We start from the raw sequence: 18,724 nt of genomic DNA, 5'->3' as shown, positions 1-18,724 counted from the left end.
CTTATAAGCATGTAAAATGCAATGTGCTATTTCCCTTAGATCCATCGACATCGGAATAAGATACATAGTTTATTTGCTTTAAATTCTGCATAAATCTCCACTTCTATAATTGGGGATAACAATGACTTACCTTGTTAGGGTTTCATGAGGATCAAGAGTTGGTTATGGGTTAGACCTTCAAAGTTTTTTTGGTTAGCACATAATTAAAAAAATGATAGCCATCCAAAGAATCCACTTGCTGTAGCATGCAACATCACTTAATAGCATTTACTTGGTAAACAATCTGCTTATGTTCTTTTTTTTTTCATTGTGTGATATAGTTTGAAAGAACCCAAACACAACCAAAAAAGGCAGGTTAAAAGGAAACTGCTTAATTTCCACGCAGCTGTAAGCAAGAATCTAAAGTCATCTTCTATAGTCTTTTATTTAAGTATCAACCACTAAGACAAAGAATTATAACATGTCATATATGTGTAATTCTAAAATAATTCTGGTCAAATAAATGCAAATAGATGACATTAACTTCCGCTGTGCTAAGCAGAACCATTTCAGTGAAACTTAACTTTGAAATTAAATTTCCTTTGTATCTACTTCAAATGTGTTCATATTTTTTCCCTTTTTTAATTCGGAAGGAAAAATGTCCCTTCTTGTAGGCTAATTGGGCCACCGGGGTCCTCTTCTTCTTTCTCCATCTGGAACCTTACTCTTGCATTTTTCACATGCCCATTCCTGTTTCTCTTTGCTCAAAACGCACAAACGAAAATGTTTCCTCCACTTCGTTACGGGTTCAAGCTACCATCCTGTGTCTATCTTTCTTAAGCACAAGCCCCAAAGTATTCATATTCATGGTTTCTATTTTGCAATCTGGCTTTTGTCTTCAACCCACTATTGATATTGCACTCTGGCAGCTCATGACCGATTGCCTCATCAGTGAATCTTTTTGAGCCTTCATCCTTCTTGATATTTTTTACAGTTGATTATCCTCCCTTGAAACTCTCCTCCTTGGTTTGTGGGACACTACCCTACCTGGCTTCTTAAAATGCTCTTCCTTTCATTCCACTTATGGCCTTTTCCCTCTAACACTTCAAACTAAGATGCTCCCAAAGGCCCTGTCCTCTTCTCTTGGCAAACTCTTCCTTGATAATCTTTCCCATACACAGTTACATTTCAAATACTACCTTTATGTGAATCCCTCCCAAAGTTATATCCAGCCAGTACCTCTTTTGTGAATTCCTGACCTGTACCTTCAAGTGCCAACAGGACGTATCTACCTTAATACTCCTCTGGCATCTCAAACATACACACGTCCAAACTCATCAGCTCCTCCACAAAATCCATTTTTCTGACTTTTTTTATTAATGGTTTAACATATTCTCAGTCAACCAAGACTGATGACTTTGAATCATCTCTTATTTTTCTCTTTCCCAAACCTGAAATCAGTTGTAAAATTCTTTCCATTCTTTATGGCCAGGGGCAGATTTGTTCATCATGACCTCCCCATCACTATCACCTCCACCACTATGGGTCAGGCTGTCATCACCCCTCACCTGTAGAACCATAATCACCTTCTTTAAAAAATAAATTTATTTCTTTAAATTAGTTTCGAGTATACAGTACATTGGTTAGACATCTATAATGTTCATAAAACGATCCCCCCAACTGCTCCCTCCCTTCCCTGGCCCTCTACTTTGCCATCATATTAATGCTAACTGCATTCCCTCTGCCACGCTGCCCGTGCCCAACTATCAACTACTAATTTGTACTCCTTTAACCCTTCATTCTATTCTGCCAACCCCCCTCCTGTCTGTCTGTCACCAAATTGTCCATTATATTTGTGAGTCTGTTTTTGATTAGTTTGTTCTTTTTGTTCCTTAGATACCGCATATAAGTGAAATCATACGGTATCTATCTTTCTCTGTCTGACTTATTTCACTCAGCCTAATAACCTCTAGGTCCATCCACGTCGTTGCTAATGCACAATCACCTTTTAACTGGTGTCTCACTCCAGTTTCTCCTCAAGCCAATCTACCCTATTCAATGCTGCCGGCGCATTTTTCTTCAAAGGACAGTTGTGATCCTAACACTTCTGTGATCGAAAATCTCTAAGTTTGTCTCTAGAATAAATCTAGACTGCTTAATTTGGTATTCAAGAATTTCATAGTTTGGGCCTCAAATATAGACTTTTTTTGGTCTTACAAATATGTCAGTTTTCTGTTTCTTTTGCTTAGTGTTTAAGAGTACAGACTCTGAAGCCAGATTGCTAAATTTGAATCCTAGCTCTTCCTACTAGCTGTGTGACCATGGACAAATTGCTTAACCTGTGTCTTAGTTTCCTCATCTGCAATACAGAAATAATAACCCTTATAGGATTGCTATGAAAATTGAACAAATGAAAAGTTCCTGGTATATAGTAAGCTTTGTATGTTTCATTGAACAAATGATGCCTGCAAATATACACATATACCAAGAACTCTTTTAAGGACTTGGGCTAATGTAAGTGAACAAAATAAACAATCCTTACCTTTGTGGAGCTTACATTTTATAATAATAATTTTTAATTGTCCATAATTCTGTTTCTGGAATACCTTTCTTCCTGCATCATCATCTTTAAAATTCTACACTTCCTTTAAGATCAATAAAATTCCATCTTACCCTTTGAAATCTTACCTTGTAGGTTACCTTTTGAACTCCTCCAACTCTTTAAATTGGAACTGTGGCATTTATCACATTCTACACACACTACCATTTATTGTCCAACATCAAACATATCAAATATTATGGTTACTTGCATGCATTATTATTATCTCCCTTGATGGAATATAATGTCAGCGACTATCCCGATTCATCTTTGTAAATAGTAGCATGATGTACCTTGTACCCAAGCACATAGTAGATGATTAATAAATATTTCTTGAAAGAATGTAGGTAAAACACTCTTCGTGATCTTTCACTTGACCTCTATTAACAAACCTTATCTTCCTTACTTGCAAACATTAAAATAATTTAATATAGAACATTTTATTTTCAATCCTGGAAATATCAAATATTAGTATCAAATATTTGTTTACAACTTGGCTTTGTTCATCATCATTGTTTGGCACCTTGCTTACCAGGAGGCCAATTTCTGTTGTTTGCTTTACTAAGTATACCCTGCAGCATATTTAATGTTCCCTGTTACCACCATTTGAAAAGTACTCCTAAGTTTTTATTAAAGGAGCCACGTGGATTGAGTATATTTCATTTGTTGCATTTTCTATGGTCAGCACAGATTTTCTCCATTTCTTACATCCTTTCTAACATGATCCAAAAAATTCCAGGTACTCGTCTGTAATTTTCTGATTCATTACTTACTATTTTCCTCCTCCATTCCAAAGAACTGTAAATGTTTGAAATTTGTTCTTATGACATCTAAAATAAGAAGTTAGTTCCCTCCACCCCCAAATTATCAACTATGTTTCCTCTAAATTTGCTTGCTAATCTCCAACTATGACTGGAAAGACCAGACCAATTGCAAGTTCTCTCTACTTTCTAACCTATCTATATTTTCACAATGCTATAGTGAAATATAGAGTTATATCACATTTTAAATCTCCCTTGTATCACTTATCCTTATTAAGACAATTATGTCTTTTATCCAGGCAGAATCCCACAGAATGGCATGAAAATATTCTCTTTTTTAATAACAAGCCCAACACAATGGATTTTTATATAATGATCAAGGATTTTTTTTATTCATTAAGTTTCAGTATCATTACAGAAAATGTTATGGTACAGAATTGTTTAACATTATTTTTTTCTTTGCTCTTGATTTCCACATGAATGCTGGTAACACTAATATCTGTACAAGATCAGTCTTTGATTTTATTTTTTGTTCTGTACAATTTTAAATGTATTGGTTAAAAAGGCTGTCAGCACTTAAGGAAGCATTTTTCCCCCAGTTTGTTCAAATGAAAGGAATCCAGTTACTGCCCAAGAGTACTGTGCCATGAGGTTACCGGGGTGAGAAACTTCCCCGGAAGCTCTGTGAAGGATGGTTCTCCTGGAGGCAGGGCAGGGCCTCCACCCAGTCACTCTTCTTTTGGCACTGTGCACACATAAACACGAGATACATGATAAAGAACAAGCAAAAGCTCTCCATAAAGCGGTTATGAAGCATACTAAGAAGGGAAATCCAAGTGTTGCCTACACTAGTATAAATAAGCAGACATCCTTGATTTAAGAGCATAAGTAGTTGTATTTTAAAGATGAGAAAAACACAAGTTCTGCAGGCACCTACTGCTGTCTACTAAAAGCTATCGCTATCAGACCTAGCATTGAACACACAAAGCAATTTGCAAGAAAGGAAAAATTTGCTTTGATATAATCAGAATAGAGTTGTCTGTTAAGATTTATTGTTAGGTGTTTTTTCATTAAAAGGTATTTAAATTCTTTTGAAATATAGTTCAAGATGTTGACTATACAGATCAACTTTTATCCAAATCAGAAAAACTAGCTGTGCCGTTGCATATTACAGGATACAGTCAATGATATGTGGACATGCATCAAAGCTTTCTCCCGCTGGTGATCATCATAGTCGTCCAATGACCATGACATCCACCACCTCGCCCTTGTGGAGCTCCACATACTGCTCTGTCTTTGGAGGTAGCATCAACAGTCCGTTGGCGCTGCGCATGCTCATCAGACGGCTGCTCATCTGATTACCTGGATGCAAACACTCTCGTTACAGCAGCATAAGCATCGCAGTGTATACATCTGGAGCCCTTGTAGTTCTTTTCAAAATAAAAAACCATTTAATAGACTAGAAATATAGGTCTTCAAGAGGAAGAGAGATGATCAGACTCCCCCAGTACCTTTTTCAGATGAAATCAATATCAATATTGATTTCTCAGTCCTTAAAATTTACCAATATCTAGGGTATAGTAGAGGCTACAGAGAATCACATTATAATTGGGCTTTAATCTCACATTTCAGGGCAGCGTAGTCAACAGTCCCTCCTTTTCCTACAACCAAAATTATGCTCAGAACTTGTTGAACAAACAGATACAAATCTTTTGGAACTCTAGATTTCAAATGTGTACCTAGAAAATATAGCTCCATGGAATAATTAAATTTTTATTAATTCTTTTTTTTCTTGTTGTACTAGTATGCTGCACTATTTAGGAATAATTTAACCTAATCATTCAAAAAGGAAAATGTATAATAATTACAAAATTAGGCATCCCCAAGAAAGGAGGTTGCATTATGTGTGTTTTAGCAGGATGGGTGTACAGACACACTTGCAGGTGTGAATGACTAACCTGTACTCTGTGCCCAAGGCAGTGGTTCTTGGTGATGCCAGGTCAGTATACACCGATGGTATTCTGGGCGAGGATCCAGTTTTACATCACATGATAACTATAGAATAAAGAGGAAAGGAAAACAAATTTGATGACCTGACCATCCCTTAAAACTATAGGGCAGTGGAGGTTGTGCAAAGAATACAGTGAACATGGAAAATATCTTGGCAAAAAATTGCAGAATACTCTTTCCACCACTGCCACCTTATTTTCTTAATACAAGAAGTCCAGAGATTGGGTTGCTCTGATGAAAAGAAAGCTAAGAAGCTGGTATTCATAGTGGGAAAAAGAACAGATGAAAAAGATAAGATCTATTTTTGAAGTCTAATATTATGGGTTGTGAGGACAGATACCTTTGACCAATGAATTCAGAAATCGAAGCAGATATTTTAACACTTAAAATGAAGGAGGAAGACCTAAACAACAAAGAAGCTCAATATCCATTTATCTGTATGCCCCTTTTTCTGTCCATCTACCCATCCAGTAAATATTTACTGAGGTCCTATTCAGCTACCTATTCATATACTTATCTTCAACATAAAAGGGATAGTTACTTTCTTTTTCTCTTGAATATTCCTTTAGTGTCCCAATACTAATATACAATCTCATTGAGGCCACTAAGAGTAGTCCCTACTAAGAGTTATGCCATTTTGGTTTAGCCACATCACTGGCACTAAAATAATTACTCTGAATGAGTCTTTGCTATGGAATGGTATCTTTCAAATCCTTCTAACAAGGATAAAATCCTTTCTAATATAGAAACTTCAGTTCACAAACATGACATAGAAAGAACAATCAGTCTTCAATCTAGAGCCACTGTTTTTGTTTTTCTTTAAATCTGCCATTAAATTCATACTGAAATCTGGTAAGTTAAAGTGATAATGTGTTGGTAGCAGGTGCCTAAGAAGAACTCCCAGAACAAGTTTATACAGTATATAATTATGGACTATAGCCCATTGAAGATTAGCTCACGTTAGTGAAAACAAGACTCATTCCGGTGTATGAGAATTAGCATTTTTTATTAGCATGATGGTCATTTAAGTTACTCCATCATAAAATGGTCTAAACAGCCTTTATTCAACTAACACAGATATTGCTTAGATCAGGGGTCCACAACCCCAGGACTGCGGACCGGTACCAGTCTGTAGCCTGTTAGGAACTGGGCTGCACAGGAGGCGAGCGGCAGGCTAGCGAGCAAAGCTTCATCTGTATTTGCGGCCGCTCCCCAGCACTAGCATCACTGCCTCAGCTCCACCTCAGATCATCAGACATCAGAGTCTCACAGGAGCCCTGGTCCCTGGTGCCAAAAAGACTGGGGACTGCTGGTAGATCAAATGATAAAATTAAAACAAGAAATTTTGATTCAAGCAAGTCTTTCTCCAATCCATTCTTGTTACTATGTTTTTAAACGTTCCAATTATTTTCCCTGACAATCCATGCCTTTCCTTTGGAACCCAGAATAAAATTGAATTCTAGGGTATCTTTCCTTGATTAAATCACACTCTACTCTTTCACTTGATATTGTATATTTATACTCTTATTTCATATCTATTGAGGGGTAACTTGCCATTATTCCTAAATTATTTTGTGCTTACCTGAGGGCAAAAATCTCTGTTTTTCAATCTCTCTCTGTGTGCTGTGCACTAAACTACAAGAGCTATTTGCCTGGTTGTGTTATTTGCTAAGTGTTTAAGCAAGATTTTTTTTTTTTTCTTCCCTGCCTAACAATGCACTAATTGGTTTCTGGTAGTAAAGTGGAACTGATATTGGAATGAGATGATACCCGACACCTTGGTTCTATTCCCAGCTTTACTGCTAACTGGTGGCTGCACTAGCAAGTTATTTTGCTTTCCTATAACTGTTTGTTCATCTAAAAAAAATGGGGTTGTTTGTTTTACAGGAAGATATTTATGTTAATTTAAGAACCAAGAATCAGTTGCATCAAATTGAAGTAAATTAATTTTTTTCATAGCTTCACAAACAACTGTACCTTTCGCAGCAAGAGATGACAGTGATTAGATCTTTATGGTATTTTACTGAAATGTAGAATACTTTGTTAACCAGTATATTTAGTTGTACTGACTTTATAGTTCTGGTATATTACATCGCTGAAGCTTAAGAAAGTACCTATTTACTATGAGCTTCGATGCTTTCACTTCTGATGACTTCTATTCATTCAATATTGGTAGTGGGCTGTGGACTAGGGCTATTTCCTTTGAATATTTTCCTGGCACACAGCAGTCACTAGAGAGATAAAATTATATTGTTTGGGATAGTATTATATGATCTACATATAAATGCCTAAGGAAGAATTAGGGGGGAAAAAAGGTCAACAGAATTAGAAAATAAGTCACAGACTGGGAGAAAATATTTGCCAAAGACACTTCTGATGAGGTCCTGTTATCTAAAACATAGAGAATTCTTAAAACTCAATAAGAAAAAGAACAACTCAATTGAAAAATGGGCAAAAGACCTGGACAGATAACTCACCAAAGAAGATATATACAGATAAGTAAGCATATGAAAAGATGTTCAACATGATATGTCATTAGTGAATTGCAAATTAAAACAACATGAGATATCATTACACATCTACTAGAAAGGCCAAAATCAAAAACACTGGCCATACCAAATTCTGTGGCAGGAACTCTCAATCATTGCTGGTGGGAACGCAAAATGGTACAGCCACTTTGGAAGACTGGCAGTTTCTTACAAATTTAAACATACTCTTACCATACAATCCAGTAATTGTTCTTATGGTATTTACCCAAATGAACTGAAAATTTATGTCTACACAAAAATCTACACACAGATGTTTATATCAGCTTTATTCATAATTGTCAAAACTTGGAAGTAACCAATGGATAAACGGTGATACATCTAGACAATGGAGTATTATTCAAAACTAAAAAGAAATGAGTTTCAAGCCATTAAAAGACATGAAGGAACCTTAAATGCCTGTTACTAAGTGAAAGAAGTCAATTTGAAAAGGCTACATACTGTGATTCCAACTACACCACATTCTGGAAAAGGCAAAACTAGGGAGACAGTAAAAAGACCAAGGATTGGCAGGGAGGCGGGGATGAATAGGCAGAACACAGATTTTTAGGGCAGTGAAACTATGCTATATGGTACTATTCTGGCGGAAACATGTAATTATACATTTGTCAAGACCTATAGAATATACAACACCAAGTGTAAACCCTACTGTAAACTAGGACTTTGAGTGATAATAATGTGTCAAGGTAGGTTTATCAATTTTAACAAATGTACCACTCTGGTGGAGGATGTCAATAGTAGGGGAGGCTGTGCCTGTGTGAGGATAGGAGGTATATGGGAACTCGGTACTTTCTGCTTAATTTTGCTATGAACCTAAATGTGCTCTAAAAAAATAAAATTTATTAATTAAAAAGAAAAGTATACTTTGTCCTTCCTTTTTTCCTACCCATCTTAGAGATGTGACTTCAAAGAATTCTCAAATAGAATAATTAATTGCAAATACAGTAAATAATATCATCATAGAGCTGTTTATATAGTATAAAAAGGCACAAAGAAGTAAGTAATCAATCCTTCTTAGGGACATTTATAAAGGCTTCACAGGGAACATGATGCGTCGGTCTTATGACTAAGGAATTTTGTAAGCTGAAAAAGGGGACAGATGGTAGTGGTTAGGTGAGAATCTTCTAGGAAGGGGAATAAACACAGGTATAGGCAGGGGTTCTCATGTCCACTGTAGAAGCAGTGATTAGCTTGCTGAGGTCAAATTCAGGATGGGAAGCAGATAAAGCTGGAGAGGAATAAGGCATAGGGATGGAGGGCCTTCTACACTCAGTTGAGCAGTTTGGATTTAACCCTAGGGTCATGGGAAGCACTGAAGGATTTTAATTGGAGATGCTGACATGATTAGAGTTAAACAGAAAAGGGATTCAAGAGGAGGCAAGATAAGAAAAAGGTAAACCTCCAACTATGCCAAGGATTATAATCTAGTAAATGTTAGAGCAATTGTTCAAACCCCAAGTTTTTTTGGCTATAAAATTCAGGGTATATTGATGGTGGAGAGGGCTTTAGGAGAGTGGTGAAGATTTGGAAGACCAGTTAGGGATGGGAGAAGCTGATTCATGGGATTATAAAAGGCTCACCAGGGGAATGTTGGCCCCTGTTGAGATTTGTAAATTGAAAGTGACAACTTGAACAGCTGTATACTCTTCTCTAGTTGTGTTTAGTGGCCTGGGAATAAAAATGAAGGGCAAAGATGGAAGAACTCATCCAAGTTTGTAGATTCTTAGAGTGGACTATAATGGAAGAAGAGGCCAAAAAAAAGTAGAAGATGTTGGAAAAAGGTGAAGTGACACACCACAGGATTTAGGTTGGATGAGGAAAAGTGGTTAAGCCAAAAGGGGCTTATGGACTGAGAAAAAAGGGTAAGAGTTATAGGTGTGTTTACACTCTTTTTTATCTACTGATTGGTAATTTGCCATTTCCTAAACTGTATACCAGAGCTGGTGATTTTTGAGATGGAGCAGTTCAGGGTATTGAAAAGGATGTGTGTGTGAGTTGCTGAAGCAGAAATAAAGGTTATTTAGAATTATGGAAATAAAGCAACTGATGGAAAGAGGTGAGGTGGAGAGGAAGACTATTAGAACATTGCCAAAGACCTGAATGTCTTTGGAAGGTTTGATGGTGGTCATGATGGAAAGATGAAAACACTAGAAGATCCAGGAGAATAGGCTGGGACTAAAAAATGTGTAGACTGGAGAAGAGAGTTTATGAGAAATCAGATGACCAAAGGATAGGGGTCCAAAATGACATACTCAAGGGTGCTAGGGACCTAGTCTGTGCTTGGGTCTGGTCAAAGCTTCCAAAGAGTGGTTAAAGGAGCTTTACACTATTATTATTTTCTTTTGGTAAGTACTATAGAAGTTATGAGGCACTGATTTCATTAGCCTACTAGAGAGGTCCTGAGATTATTATCCTATAAATCATCTGTCTAAATTTTATCAGGTAATTTTAAAATCTTTGAATATGCAGGTATGAATCAGTTTAAAATTCATTTTTCCAAAGTTTCTATAATCTAGTTATATTTTTCACTACCTAATAATAAGCTAAAACTGATTTACATTTCTTATAAATCATGGACAGTTATATCATTTTCAATATTTTTTTAATCCACAGGCCATAATATTCTCATATAACAGGCATCCAATGATATCTTTTGATGATCAACGACTGATCTTGTCACAAAAAGCAATCACATTTCTCTCCACAGTTGCAAACACCTCAGCAATCCTCAAACAATATAAACATCTTGCTGAAATGCTTTATTTCTTCTTGTTTATGACATCAATCAGCAAGCATTAATCAAGTTCTTAGCGCATGCAGGACACTAATGCTCAAGCGAAGAGGGAAGGTAGACAAATTAGAATAGTCTAATGGAGTTCCAACATGCTGGTACTCTCCTAGGATATGCTGATCTGGTCTCATTGGAGATGAAAGCATTTTTCCTTTTTCTTCTCTTAATGCCTGAAATAAGGTAACACTCAGGTATGTTTCTAGTGAAATAAATTGAGAACAAGGGAACTATATGGTGCTTTGATGGGATATTAAGGAAACACATGATACGATGTCCTTTTGTGGAAACATTATGTCAATTAATTCTATTTGATGAATTGCTAGGATTATGTTTCTGATTATCTACTGAAAATCAGAAGTATTTCAACTTCAACTCTCATAACCGACCAAGGAAATGGGGCAAATGTTTATTCTAAACTGATTCTCTTCATAATGTTTTGATATAAAAGGATGACATTTTTTGTGCTGACCTTTTAATATAATCCAGCATTGACCTACCCATGGCACAACTACATCAGAGTCTAGGAGTGAGAGTTACTGACACCAGCATTTAATATCCACTTCACGTCCCCAAAGCAGCAAGAATTAAGAAAGGCTGTGATTGTGGCAACTATTCCGGAGAATAGTGATAAGTGGTGTCTGTAAGGTGCATCTTGGATCGTCAGAAAACAGAGATAATAAGCTTTATCATGTTTCAAGTAAGTGAATAGGGTTATGTTCTAAAGTGTCAGTCAAGATGTGAGGGGTGATTGGGGAGTTAAAAACAAAAGAAGTAAACAGCCAAGCATACTGATGACCCATTCTGACAGTCCCAGTGACATTGCTCTGTGGGAGAAAGGAGTCGGACTGATTCTTAGACCAGTTCTCAATTTCACAGGCTGACAGACGTGAGCAGCAGCATGAACAGTGTACAAAGCTTCAGTTTGATTACAGAGCACTATCTAATTGTTGTTGTCAGAACAAATGGGTGCCACAATTGCCCTTTTAAAAAAGAGATGGTGGATGTTAAAATGAGAAATAAATGAAAAGACTCATAAGAACTTTGCAAAGTCAAAGACAAGTCCTCTTTCTCTCTCATACCAATATGTTTCCTTATTTCCTAAATTTAGCAAATATGAAAATAATGGGCAAATTCAGTATTAATGGTTTAAATGTCTAAATCTAAGTTTTATGTCTTTGACCTTTTGACTTGATCAGAATCATTGATGGCTTTTTTCTTCCTTTTCCATTTAATTTAAAATAAGACTACCACTGTAATTAGTGGGGGAAAAAAATCCCAAAATTGTTTTCAGAAATATCTTGCTGAACTTTCACTGAAATTTTAAGGAGAATATCTCCTTTATATACTAGTCTACAAAGTCTCAGTATTTAGAAGGTCAATGTTAAGAATGTGAAGTCTAAATTTTCTTAATGTTCTTATCCTATATATTTTCAGAGTAATATTTTATTAATATTTCCTCCTCTTCTTTTATGTTTCTCTTGTGAACTAATCATAGCATTGTCATATCTAATTTATTTCTGAGCTCTTGAAAAATAATAATTTGGGTATTGGGAAAACTGGATATATATATATATATAAATAAAAGAATAAAATTAGGCTCCTATCTTATACAATATATAAAAATCAACTCACAATGGATTAAAGACTTAAATGTAAGAACTGAAACTGTAAAACTCCTAGAAGAAAACATAGCGAGAAGTCTTCTTGACACTGGTCTTGGCAATGATTTCTTGGATTTGACCAAAAGCACAGGCAACAAAACCAAATATGGACGAGTGGGACTACATCAAACTAAAAAACTTCTGCATAGCAAAGGAAACGTCAACAAAGTGAAAAGGCAACCTATGGAATAAGAGAAAATATTTACAAACCATATATCTGATAAGCAGGAGTCTCTAACCCCCAGGCCATGGACTGGTACTGGTCTACAGCCTGTTAGGAACCGGGCCGCACAGCAGGAGGTGAGCGGCAGGCAAGTGAGCGAAGCATCATCTGTATTTGCCGCCAGCTGCTCCCCAGCGCTAGCATCACCGCCTCAGCTCCACCTCAGACCATCAGACATTAGATTCTCAAAGGAGCACCGGTCCCTGGTGCCAAAAAGGTTGGCGACCACTGTGATAAGAGGTTAATATACAAAATACATAAGAATCTCTTACAACTTAATAGCAAAAACAAATGAACAAACAAAAAACGAAAACAACCTGATTAAAAAATGGGCAAAAGACTGCAGTAGACATTTCTTCAAAGAACACATACAAATGGCCACCAGGTATATGAAACGGTACTCCACATACTAATCATCAGGGAACTACAGATCAAAACTACAATGAGATATCACCTCTTACTTGTGATGATGGCTAGTATCAAAACAAATAAACAAACAAAACACAAACCCAAAGATAAATAGAACTCTTCTATTCTAATGGTGGGAATGCAGAATGGTATAACCACTAAGGAAAACAGTATGGAAGTTCCTCAAAAAATTAAAAATACAACTACCATATGATCCAGCAATTCCACTTCTGGGTATATGCCCAAAAGAACTGAAATCAGAATCTCAAAGAGATATCCGCATCCCCATATTCACTGTAGCACTAGTCATGGTAGCCAAGATATGAAAACCACCCACATGTCCGTCAAAAGAACAATGAATAAGGAAAATGTGGCATATACATGCAATGGAATATTATTCACCTTTTAAAAAGAAAGCAAGCCTACCATTTCTGGCAACATGGATAAACCTAGAGTACATTACTCTCAGTGAAATGTTAGTCACAGAAAGATAAATACTGCATGATTCTACTTATATGTGGTATCTAAAATAGTCACTCATAGAAGCAGAGAATACAATGTTGGCTGCCAGGGCCTGGGGAGAGGAGGAAATGGAGAATTGTTGCTCCATGTGTATAAAATTTCTGTTATGCAAAGTAAGTTCCAGAGACCTGCTGCACATAGTACCTACGGTTAATAATACAATAATGTGCACCTTAAAATATGTTAAGAGGATAGTTCCCATGTTAAATGCTCTTACCACAAAATAAACAAAAAACGAGACCTCTAAGAACAGAAAGGAAGTTTTGGAGGTGATGGATATGTTTAGTACCTTGGCTGTGGTGATGATATTATAGGTGTTTGCATATGTGCAAACTCATTAAAATGTATGCATTTTTTGTATATCAATTATACCTCCATGAAGCTTTAAAAAAGTAATAGTCTGGTATTGTAGCTTATATTGCCAAGAAAACTGTTCATTAGTGATACACGAAGTGAGTTACATAATTGCATAGTAGTAAATCAAATTAACGTTAGTGCTGTTGGAGAAGGGGATGCTAATTTCCGAGGGACTTTTATAGTAGGTATAATTCCTCAGCCTTAGTAGTCCTTTTCCAAACAAAATGGTCATCCTTTCCCTCTGATTTATAAAAGTCTCTTGCTAGTACTTTAACTGTCTTTTCCTTAACTATTTAAAATTTATCAGTGAGGTTACAGAATACGTGAGTAGGTAAATTGCTGTCCTCTGTGAGTTTACACGAGAGAAAGGGAATTCTTGTCCCTTATTCCATATAGGTTTAGTGTTAGGGTGGTGCCAGCCACATCTAGTGATGTTTTGTCATTACATATCCACTCCTATATGGACTTCTCATTGCAGAAAATGATTCACTTTAGAAGTCATGGAATAATGTGGGAAATAAAAGGACCCTTCTCCCTCCATTTTCTGTCATGAAAGGGAGACTATAACTGCATTTTCCCTCAAAACTAATATAAAACTCGAGATCTTTAATTGTTATTGGCTTCAATTTTGGTTCCTGGTTATAAAAAACATTACCCTGGCTTTGATGATGGTTGGCCGAGGATCCAAGATGCCCTGCATCTTTCTCAGTGCAGGCACAACAAAGAGATTGCAGGTGACCACGGCTGACACAGGATTCCCTGAAAGTCAACCAAGCAGTTATTTATAGTAAACACATAAAAATTTGCCAAATAATTATGACTGTCTATACCTTCAGGTATTATAGAGCATGAAGTGACGACTAGTCTTCCTCTTCTGAATCACCTTGAATCCAAAGGATGCCAGAATACACCAACAGTCAACCAAATGCCACAGAGGATGCAAACATTTGGGTCTACCAGTGAAACACAGACTTCTGTTGCCCAGAGGCTGTTTAACACCATTTATTTCTACTTTTCTGGCAGTTTTACAATGAAAACCATTATCAACCTTGATAAGTTTTAAGGCAGTTTCTACTTGTTATTTTTAAAATGTTAGAAAATTTCCATAGTAATACATGCTCAGTACAAAAAAAAATTAGAAAGGATAAACAGAAAGAAATATATTCATAATCCCCTCTACACATTTATTTAAATTTAAAAAATGAAACTACATGATTTAAGATGTGTAGGACTTGAAGACGAACACTGTATGGACTGAATTGTATTACTCCTCCCCCTATTCCCTTGTTGAAGTCTTAACCTCCAATGTAACTGTATTTGGAGTCAAGGCCTTTAGAGAGGTAATTAAAATTAAACGAGGTCATAAGGGTGAGGCTCTAATCTAGTAGGACTGGTGTCCTTATAAGAGGAAGAAACATCAGGAGAGAGTGTGAGGGCGTAGTGAGAAAGTGGACCATCTGTAAGCCAGGAAGAAAACCTCAATAGAAATGAACCTTGCCTGCATCTAGCTTTTAGATTTCTAGTCTCCAGAACTGAGAGAAAATAAATTTCTGTTGTCTGTGACCCAGTCATCTAGTCTGTGATATTCTGTTATGGTAGCCTGTGGAGACTAATATAAATACCAAGTTCTTTTAAAGTGATAAAAATTTGAGAAATTCAATTGTACCTCTCCAAGAAGAAATCTGGGTGTGTTATACACGTCAAAGAGAGGAAAAAGGCTCCACTGAGAATAACAATTAACTAAGTTGTGTGAGTGAGTTCCAAACCTTTTTGAGTCTAACTTGACTCATCCACATAATGAAAGATTGGACAACATGATTCTCAATATCCCTGCTGGTTCTAAAATTCTGATTTTGTTAATACTTTTACACAGTTGTGAATATGTATGTATATACTGGGGATAAATGAGGGGTTATTAGATTTTTAGGTTCCCTTGAGCTGGCTAGGTGCTGCTAATTATATCATCAAAGTAAAAGGCAATGGTCATTTTAGCCTATTATCATCTTAAATCATACCTTTAATTTTCTTCTATGCACAAAGGCAGTCAAAAATAGATTTTTTCAAGTTGTAAAAAGTGATGAGTGATATCTATTAAATGAGTTGTCCAACAGAACAGCAGACTCTTAATAAGAATCAATTGCTTTTCCCTTGCTTCAAGACACAAATATACAGAAATTTTTCTGGGAAAAAGAAGCTATTGTTCATTTAACAATGATTATAGAATTCCTGTAATTGCTAATGCTTTATAAAATTACTCTATAGAAAATGCTCTCTACAGAAAAAAGGATTGGAAGGACTGATACCAAAAACTTGCAAATAGTGATTATTTCGGGGGGTTGGGTGGGGTGAGATTATGGATAACATTTCTTAATGCTTGTCTGTATTTTTTAATGTTTTAATAGAGAACATGTATCATTTAAAAAAGTTACAAAAATAGTAAGTAGATACACAAACTTTTAAACTGCTTTTAAAATTTACCGAGATTAGTAATAGCTTTAAATATCTGGCCCTTGAGAAAGCTGATAGACAATTTCGAATTTTAAAATCCTTGTACAAAGCAACCTCTTTGCTGGTTCTACAATCTGAACACATGAGTTACTGCTGCCCTCTTTGGGTTTATTCAGGCTGAGCAGAGAGAATTTCAAATTCAAGTAGCAGTTTGAATATAGGTTATTTAATTGTAACTTCTTTGGTAGATCAATGATCTTCCTCAGTAATGGTGAAATAGGCTCCAACTATAACAGTTTCTGTTATACTATTACTGATGGTCTGTAGGTCAAGTCATATCCTCTGTAGACAAAGTAAACAGTGCCTTCTAGGCATAGTGAAGCTGGAAAGAAGATCGCATTTCCTTATATAATGGTTTTTAGAATATCTAAAACTATATTAAAGGCCCTAAGGAGTTCTATACTAGAGACACATTTTGAGGACAACTTTACATGTCTTTGCTCTTAAAATTTTCCATATGATAGAAATCTAATCCCTTTTATGCTTATAGATAAGGGCTTTCAAAATGTTTTTAAAGTTCTATGTTTTCTGCCTGCCTTCTTTTCTTAATATCTCTATTTTGAAACTTATTAATATAAAAAGCAGATAAATATCTCAAAGCCACCAGATTTTCATGCATCTGAAAGGAATAAGTAGGTCATTTTCTGAAGGAACCTGTGCCAAAAAACGGAGAATGGGACAGTGCTACAGAATCAAGGATAATTTTAAAAGTTGAAAAAATAATAAGTAGATAATAAAACTTCTACAGTACTTTAGAATTTATCAGGATTAGTAATGGCTTTAAAAATATAGCTTTAAATACACAGCCAAAAATCAATATAAAATTGAACTTGAAAGTTCTTGTGAACTGAATCATTTCACTTTTTCTACAATCTGAACATGTGAGTTTCTGCTCACATGGGAGTGAGGGTGGGGACAGAGATGTGGTCAGACTGCTGATGCCTGAGATTTGGCTGAGAAGTATCAATACTAGCAGCCATTCCAGCTGCCCCAAATCTGACAAGGACCACAGGCAGTTTTGTGTTTTTTTAAAATTTTATTATTAGTTTCAAGTATACAGTACATTGGTTAGGCATTTATATAGTTTATAAAATAATCCCCCTAATTGCTCTTTCTTTGTCTTTCCACCTAGCTATTACATTAATGCTAACTGCGTTCCCTATGCTCTGCTCCCCATCCCTGTGACCATCTATTAACTACTAATTTGTACTTCTTTAATTTTGTATTTTTTGTTCTAGTACTTGCATGGGTGATTCAAGGCCCTTCGGCCCCTTGAGCATGATACTTCCAGTTGTGGGAGGTGACTGGACTGCTAACGTGGACCAATTTCTGATAAGGAAAAGCAGGTGCTCCCGACCTAGTGACAGCTAACTCTTGGTTATTGCCTTAAGGTTTGGAATGGGCTTTGAAAGATACTATGTAATCTGACTCTCACACCGACTTTGTGAAGTAGATGTGAGCCCCATTTTATAGATGAAGAAACAGCTTTAGCGTGATTAAGTGATTTGTCTAAGTAAGTAAAGCTGGGACTTGAGCCCAGGTCTTCTAGATTCCAAATCAAGTGCTCTGATATGGGAGTGATCAGCTGGGATTCAAAAAAACTTTGGCCATTTTTTCCAGATAAAGTAAAAGAAACTACTTCAATTATTCTTACCTGGTAGTGCAAATATTATTTTTCTTACACCATCAATATCCAAAGTTGCAAATGTCGTTGGTAGGCTAGAGAAAAAAGAGGTTGTTAGTGACTGAAAAGTAACATGACAAGCCAATTAAGAACTCTACTTTTCTTGTTACGTGGCTCTCCATATAGAAAGCTTCTCATATAAAAATACTTTTCTGTTGATTCTTCATTAAGCCTCTATACCCTGAAGTCTTTCAAGAGCATTTGAATTAATTTGTTTTTAGCATCTTCTATTTCCAAGTAACTAAACTCCTTGGTTTTCTGTAGCTTACTTTCTTTTCATTCCTGTCAGTTCCATAAATTGTTTTCACTTAGAAACAACAACCCTACCCCATACACTGCTGTGTTTCTATCATTATTGTTTCCGTTTCGTTTTTTTCTTTCTCATGTTTTTATGTGGCTCCCTTTAATGCTAGACTGCCATCATCTTGACCCTTAAAGCTTGCTTTAGGTTTGGGAACCAGAGAGTAGTAATAATAGCTATATTGCTGGAATGATAATACTAGTAATAAAAGTTATTATTTAAAAAAAATCTATGCATTCCACCCATTTTTTTTTCATTTAATTTTCACAACAATCTCATGAGGTAACAACTGTCCATTTTATAGATGGAGAAACAGACTCAGAGAGATTAAGCAATTTGGGCAAAAGTACTCAGCTACTAAATGGGGAAACAAA

General features: G+C 36.0%; 1 protein-coding gene across 9 annotated transcripts in view; it reads right to left on the bottom strand.

Moving 5' to 3' along the window:
* Window positions 1–3,708: 3,708 nt before the first annotated feature.
* Window positions 3,709–18,724, bottom strand: part of GPHN (gephyrin) — a 390,537-nt gene continuing 375,521 nt past the window's right edge. For 8 of the 9 annotated variants that reach the window (XM_039875261.1, XM_039875259.1, XM_039875253.1 and 5 more), the window contains 4 exons: window positions 18,020–18,084; window positions 14,513–14,616; window positions 5,298–5,394; window positions 3,767–4,701 (listed from right to left, as the gene is read on the bottom strand). In XM_039875261.1, the coding sequence (XP_039731195.1) occupies window positions 4,568–4,701; window positions 5,298–5,394; window positions 14,513–14,616; window positions 18,020–18,084 (400 nt within the window). In that variant the 3' untranslated portion in view covers window positions 3,767–4,567. Of the gene's footprint in view, window positions 4,702–5,297; window positions 5,395–14,512; window positions 14,617–18,019; window positions 18,085–18,724 lie in introns of all 9 variants that reach the window. The other variant, XM_039875256.1, reaches the window with a different exon arrangement.

This window comes from Pteropus medius, unplaced genomic scaffold (assembly GCF_902729225.1).
Source record: "Pteropus medius unplaced genomic scaffold, Ma_sr-lr_union100, whole genome shotgun sequence".
Classification (NCBI taxonomy): Eukaryota; Metazoa; Chordata; class Mammalia; order Chiroptera; family Pteropodidae; genus Pteropus; species Pteropus medius.
This window is presented reverse-complemented; position numbering and strand designations above follow the sequence as displayed.